The sequence below is a fragment of the Elephantulus edwardii genome, unplaced genomic scaffold (assembly GCF_000299155.1).
Source record: "Elephantulus edwardii isolate Elephantulus edwardi_28Jun2011 unplaced genomic scaffold, EleEdw1.0 scaffold00458, whole genome shotgun sequence".
NCBI classification, from domain to species: domain Eukaryota; kingdom Metazoa; phylum Chordata; class Mammalia; order Macroscelidea; family Macroscelididae; genus Elephantulus; species Elephantulus edwardii.
Window position 1 is genome coordinate 302,156 of NW_006400208.1, and position 7,381 is coordinate 309,536.

Sequence of the window (7,381 nt, forward strand, 5' to 3'; positions counted from 1 at the left end):
AAGGATTACTCTTTTAAAGAAAGATGAAGCAGTATGCTTCTGTAAATATTTACAACCTTGGAAATCCTAAAGAGCAATTCTCTGTTCTATGGATGTGAGTCAGAACCAACTTCACAGTGGTGATAGTGTTTTGGTTCTTGCTTTGTCTTACTATTAAATAATTGTTGTTCTGTGCTATCAAGCTGGAACTGATTCATAGCTGACCCTCCAGTGCATTTTCAGAGGCGAGCAACTGATGGATTTGAACCTTGTGCCTTCATATTACAGCACAGCTTCTTACCATTAGGCCACCAGAGCTCCCTAATTCTTATTTAGGACTTCCTAAATTTTTTAACAGTTAATGGGTTTAATTCAATAATAGTTAATGGTACACATCTTAGGCTGGTTCTGTAGGTCATTAAATATTTCCATGCTCTATTAATGTTATGTTTCAAAACTAATTTGTGAATGTTCACTATGGAAAAAAAAATATGTATAGAGTTAAATTTTGTACACTGACTTTGTTTACTGAGGCCTTACTAATTTTTCCTTTAGGAACCAGTAAAATTCGTAAGGCCTCAGTAAGCAAGTTTTATATATATATGTATACATACACACTAAAACAATTGTGTGTAACTTGAAATACATATATATAAATTCTAACAATTTAAAAGTAGAATCTTTTGTCTTCTGTATTGTTCTGTTAATAAAAGAGCTTTGAGTTATAGTGCTGAAGAAGAATGTTGAACATACCATGAACTGCCAGGAGAACAAATAGGTCTATCCAGGAGAGGGTAAAACCAGGCTGCTCCCTGGAGGCAAAGGATTTTGAAGCTCTGTTTGACATACTTTGGGCATGTTGCAAGGAGGGACCAGTCCTTGGAGAGGCACATTACGCTTGGAAGGGTGGAGGGACAGCACAACAGAAGAATACGCTGTATGTGATGGGTTAAATCAATGTATGATTGATGATGATGGGTAGGTGTGTCAGAAACATTGAGGTTGGCTCAAGAAAGAGCAGAGTTCAGAGCTGTTGTAGACAGGGTTGCTATGAGTCACAAATGACTTGACGGCATGTAACAAGAACTCTGGTGATGCAGTGTTGTAAGTGTGAAACTACTAACTGAAGAGTCAGTGATTCTAATTCACTGCCCACTCCATGGAAGAAAGACAGAGCAGTCTATTCCCATAAAAATTTATAGTTTTGGAAAACCTATGGGCAGTTCTACTGTCCCATAGGGTCACAATCAGAACCAACAGGAGAGCAGTGGTTTCCTACTTAGATTTTCCAGTTATATTCATTTTATTTTGATCTTTGTTTCTTATACTGGTTAAGACTTTAAGTACAATATTTTTAATACTTTATTAGTTTCTGTAATCAAACCCTCATATATAAAACCTTACATATTTAATATAGTACCTTTTACATAAAAATATAATACACACAAATAGGGGGAAATTAAGTGTAACATTTCAAGACCAAGATAGTTGTTAATTTCTGTTCAGTACAATTTTTAATTTAAATATAGATAGATATCATCATAACCTTGTTCTTGATCCCAAGGGAAAATCTGGGAGCATTTTAACATTAAAATGTTATTAAATTATTTTATTCATTATCAGATAAAGGAAATTCTATCATAAATACATACTATTTTAACAGAAAATGTCTTATTTTTTAGTTTCTTTTTCCTATTTATATTATTATCATTTACCCAAATTCACTTTTAAATAATACTTTCTATCCAAGAATACTTCTCTGTCATTAATTATTATCACTATATTTTTCAGTTTTTCATTTACCATGTATCATTTCATGCACCTTTCTACATGGTTTTCCAACCTCATGTTTACAATACTTGCACTGGTTTTGAAAAAAGATGTTTATAGAATTTACATTAATGTTTATGAAAAACTATGATTCTTCTCAAGCATCTTATATTGAAATTGTATAGCAAAACTACTGTGTGACAAATTTCTATAATCTTATTTCTCCCATATACTTATTCCCCCAGTTATATCTCCTGCCTTCTACTCATCAGAAACTCTAATGTACCGTCTTATGCTCAACATGGGAAGATGAACTGCAAAGTCTGGTCACTTATATATAATTAAAAGAAGGGAAAATAACTTTTAAAGCATTTGATAGACCTTATTATGAAGTAATCTGGGCATTAAATTTTTCCTTTGGGAAAGCTTTTATTGCAAATAATTGGCTTTGGGGTTTTTTTTATATAGCTAAACGTCTCATCGTATGTCTCATTGTATATCCCATTTGCTCCCATTTTATTTGGGATGATGTTGTTTTCTAGAGAGTAGACCACTTCAACTATATTTAACTACTTAATACCCTAAAGTTTTTCCTGATAGCATCTCTACAAAACTTTTTATTGGTTTGTACTCATTCACATACATTTTGTTTCATTCATGTACACTGTGTTTTATATATTAATATATACTGTATTTATGTAATTAATAACTACCGGTCTATGCTTATTATCCCCCTGTCTTCGAGTCCTCATGGAATCCTTCCTATTCCTTTATCCTCCCTCCACCCTGCCCCCTAACCTCTGCTATCCTTGTGTTGTTTCCCCCTTTCTTCTCCTCCACCTTCTCTTTCCCCTTTTGAGCATACTTTGCTTTGCTGTCCTCCTATTTCACAGTGGTGGTCTTATGCAGTATTAGTCCTATGTAACTGAGTTATTTCACTCTGCATAGTGCTCTCTAGCCTCTCCCATGTTATATATAGTATTTTACAAAATAGCTATTTGTTCCTTAGTTCTGTATAGTATTGCATTGTGTGAATGTATCAGCATTTCTCTACTTATTTGTTGTTGGGTATTTGTTTCTGTTTTCTTGATACTGTGAATAGTGTCTTTGTGATCTCTTTAAAGTTTGTTTTCTCCATTAAATTCACCAAATTTCATTCTTTTTAAGAAACAATCTCTTGTTACTAATTTTTTTCTTTAGCTAATTTTGGTTATTTTTATTGTTTCTATAGGCTTTCTTTATTATTTTTAACTATTTACATTGAGTTGTTATATTAATTTCCATTATTACACTCAGCTTTATATAGCTCCTTATTTTTTCAATTTTTTATTGATATTTTAAAGAAAGTTTACCAAGAACTTGAATTTCCATTCATTCATTATTGCACCTAGCACCTTAGTTTTTAATCAAGCTATGGTTTTTTTCACTTTTGTAATTCAATTGGTTATGTCTCTTGCCCTCTAAACTTAACATTTGGAAATGTTAAACTCAGAAATTGATGCACTTTCTTATGCCTTATATAGTAGATAAAGTCTGGTGATTGTTTACATTCTGTTTTGTAATACTTAAAATACTTAAAAATCAACCAAGCACTACTATTGGCCGCTTTGTCTGGTTAAGATTTACAGCCTGGGAAATCCAACAGAGAGTTGTTATTTACTCAAAGGTGGTTGTTATATGCTGTGGTATAGGAACCAACTCCAGCTGGTTTTTAGAGGCAGTAATTCACAGCAGGGGAGAATGCCCCTCCTTCTTCCATGGAGTCTTTAGTGTACAGTGTAGCATCTTATCAGTAGGACACCAAAGCTCCCTGGTAGTGAATTTAAAACTTTGGTGATCTAAATAAATAGAAAGGATCATGGAAAAAACGTGAGTAGTTTGCTTTTGAAATTATTAAATCACGCCCTTACCAAAGTGTTCATTGTCAAACTCATTTTCTCCCTCACCACCACCACTTCTGCCTAGGCAGAATGTCTAGGCATTCAGGGCTGCCTGTTCAGAAAGTACTGTCTATAAAGCTGAAAAGAAATCTTAAAATTGCCAGTGTTTAAGAACAGTATATGTAAACCACGATAGCTTTTCTAATTTGGCTGATTATCATACTAAAATCAAAGAACCTTTGGTAGATTAGTGGTTTGGACAACTCTAAAACAGACATTTATGGAGATCTCAAAGATATTCCTCTTGTAATAGACATTGCTTTAATGAGTTTCTAATAATTACTTCACTGTACTCACAGTACTCAGGCAACCCAAAGGTTGACTAGCTGGGTAACCCTATGCATTTCTGTAGAGTGTTATGTCCCTAAAACTGTCTTCATCTTTTTTTAAAGTCCTCAAGTTTTTAAAAAAATAGAACTTGTAAAAATCATTGGTTAAATAGCTCAGAAACCACAAAATAAACTTTTAAACATAAGAAACAAAAAAGAGGCATATGATTTTAAAATTAGATATGAAAACTAAAATATTTGTGTTCATGAAAAATATTCAAACCAAACGTTACTGTGACCCTAAAAAGCACAGTAGACATGCACTATCGTTTTCATGATAGCAGCTAATGAGAATACAGTGTTGAAATACATCTGCAAGAAGAATACAAAGACGAATGTCTCCTCCCACTAGTTGTATTAAAGCCTCAGAATCTACTGTATTTAGCTTTTGCTGAATTTTATTATGAAACAGACTCACATCATTCTTCCATGGAATGGGTGCTGAGACCCAGTGGCCGCTCTTTCCATTAGCGGCTCAGTGCTTACTATCCAGCCTGTCTCCAAGCCTTCTGAATGACAAACTAAAAAAAAAAAAAAAAAACCAAAGACACACAACAAAACAAAACACCCCAAACTAAAACAAACCAACCAACTCAACTCATTGCTATGAGTCAGAAATAACTCATTGATAGTCTGCAAGCAGGTTTCTGGAGACTGTATATTGCACAAGACTGCTCATCTTCCTCCCTTTGAGCCGCTGATGCATTCCAAGTACAGAGAGGCACCACCGTTGAGTTAGCAACACAACTCTCTCTACACACTAAACCACTAATTAAAATCCTTGAAGGTCTGGATTGTATCTTCTGGAGCAGACATTTCGATGAGAGGGATTTGGAATTATAAAAATGAAGAAGATGCCGACGTCGTGCGAAGAAATAAACAAGAAGGGTAACAAAGTACCCTCGTGATTGAAACAAAGCACACTGGAATTCTAGATGTTGGCGGATTGTGCCACCAGCGGAAATGTCCGCCTTGCTGGCACAGGAATTATGTAGGAACTCACAATCACAGGGAGGAGGGAGCCGGAGGGAAACCTGAGAGGAGCGGACCTTGAGCAGAAATTCAGGTCCCTGACCTACGCTCAGGGCTTGAACCCTGGAGAAACTGGCAAGTTCTGTTAATATGGAAGAGCCTGCAGCTCCCTCTGAACCCTAAGAGGGCGCCTGTGCCTCGACAGGTGCAGAAGGTGCAGAAGAGGGTGGCCCTGATACCGGTCTTCCGGTTGCTGAAGCTTCCGTGAGGCTGGTGGTGTGAGGCCCAGCCCACAGTAGTGTGTCAGACTTTGGGCTGGCCCAAGCGGCGGTGGGCGGGGCCAGGCTTCTACTAACAAAGGGCCACACTAGAGGCAGCTGGACAAAGCTAGTGATGTGCAGGTATTATGTACATGGGCTGTGCAAGGAGGGTGGGAACCGCCGCTATTCTCATGACCTCTCAGGGCCTGCTGCCGTGGGCTGAGCCTTGCCCTCTGGGGTTTCTGCAAATCCCGGGACGCCTGCGCAGGCCCAGCCCCGCAGAGAGGAAGGGGTGGAAGCCCCCCTTTCGGCTTCCTCCAGCTCCTTGCCTCTGATTGGCTCAGTTGCAGAAGGTGGGTCTTTTGAAACAGGGACAGACAATATGGGCTCTCCAGCTGCTCGAGCTGGTGTAGAATCTTGGGCAGATACTATTGAGTTTGTTCCTGGAATGCCATACTGTGGCCACAGGGATCCGTATTGGGGCCATAGAGCTCTTTGTACCGCCGCCGCCGCCGCTCCCCCACAGACCGCAGTTAATGTAGAACAGCTGGTCTTAGGGGTGGGGGAACGGCTTTGCCCCCATGCCGATGTAGGTGAATGTCCTTATGGAGAGCAATGTTTGTATCTCCACGGAGAGAGGTGTGACATGTGTGGTCTGCAGACTCTGCACCCAACGAATGCTGCCCAGCGAGCAGAGCACATAAAGGTGTGCATAGAAGCACATGAAAAAAAATATGGAGCTCTCTTTTGCTGTGCACTGCACTATGGACAAGGTGTGTGGCATCTGCATGGAAGTTGTCTATGAGAAAGCCAAACCCAGCGATTGCCGCTTTGGCATCCTTTCCAACTGCAGCCACACCTACTGTTTTAAGTGCATCCGTGTGTGAAGGAAAGCCAGTTATTTTGGAAGCAGGATCATCAAGTCATGCCCATAGTGCAGGGTCACTTCCAACTTTGTTATTCCCAGTGAGTTCTGGGTGGAGGACGAGGAAAAGAAGCAGAAACTTATTCAACAATACAAAGAGGCAATGAGCAACAAACCCTGCAGGTATTTTGATGAAGGCAGGTGTTGCTGCCCCTTCGGAGAGCACTGTTTTTATAAGCATACTTACCCTGAGAGTCCAGGGGAAGTTCACCAGAGTCAGGATGCTGGATCCAGCACCTACTGGAATCAACTTGCGGGAGGTATCATGGCCTTTCAGTGCAGTGGGAAAAGGTTTATGGCACTTTATTTGGCCAATCTGTTGATTATACATCTTCTTTCAAAGAGAGGTGATACTCCCCAATGAGAGTTGCTCTTCTTTACAATGAGAAATATTGTCATTTTGAATCTTTAGGACCCTGCTGTGCCATGTAGCTTCGTTTGCTGAGGTGCTTTTGTCTAATAACTGCTGTATTCTTTTTACAGACCCATCTATCACTTTAAGGGGTTGTAGAAGCAATTTTTATACAATGTCCCTCTCTTCCTTTCCTCATAGATTTTCTACTAGAATTATGGTGTTTAATTAACTTTAAAAGTAACAAAAGTCCTTGAAGTTGTTACTGTTATTGTGTGCAGTGAGTCAGAACTCACTCATAGCTGACCCTCTGTAAAGGATTTGCAGAAGTAACCATTGTTCCTGTGAAATACTACTGTCAGATTTAGTTTATCTTGTGTTCTCTGTTTTTAATAGGACCCACTCAGTTTTAGGTTAGCTTTTACAGAATTTTTAATTCTCATTTTTAACTCCCTCATGATGAATGTGGCAAGAAAGGGAGGAATCTTGTCTGACCGAGAGGTTTTTATCTAACCTTAAAGAAATGGACTACTGCAGAACCTTGTGATGTAGCTGCTTATCACTATTTGTTTACATGCCTGTTCCTTATTAGTGTGTACTCATTGTCTCATGATTATTTTGTGGTTTTCTTGAATAGAATCAGATGTATGTGAAGGACCCCCAAACCGCTGGTCCTGTTCTGTCCCGAGTAGACGGCGAAGACCCAAGACTCCAAGACACCGGCTTGATGCAACAGCAAGAGATAAGAGGTTTATTGCGGAGCTCCGGGCGACCCTTATCTCTAGCAGGAGACAAAGGAGCCGACGGAGAGCAGACAAAGTTGGGTTTTTTTATACACTTTAGGGGGATACAAC

General features: G+C 38.8%; 1 protein-coding gene across 1 annotated transcript; it reads left to right on the forward strand.

Moving 5' to 3' along the window:
• Window positions 1–4,872: 4,872 nt before the first annotated feature.
• On the forward strand, window positions 4,873–6,940 carry MKRN3 (makorin ring finger protein 3). Its single transcript, XM_006903725.1, is given in 4 exon segments — window positions 4,873–4,906; window positions 5,280–5,977; window positions 5,979–6,435; window positions 6,924–6,940. Coding segments are annotated over 4 exon segments (1,206 nt in total).
• The last annotated feature ends 441 nt before the right edge of the window (window positions 6,941–7,381 follow it).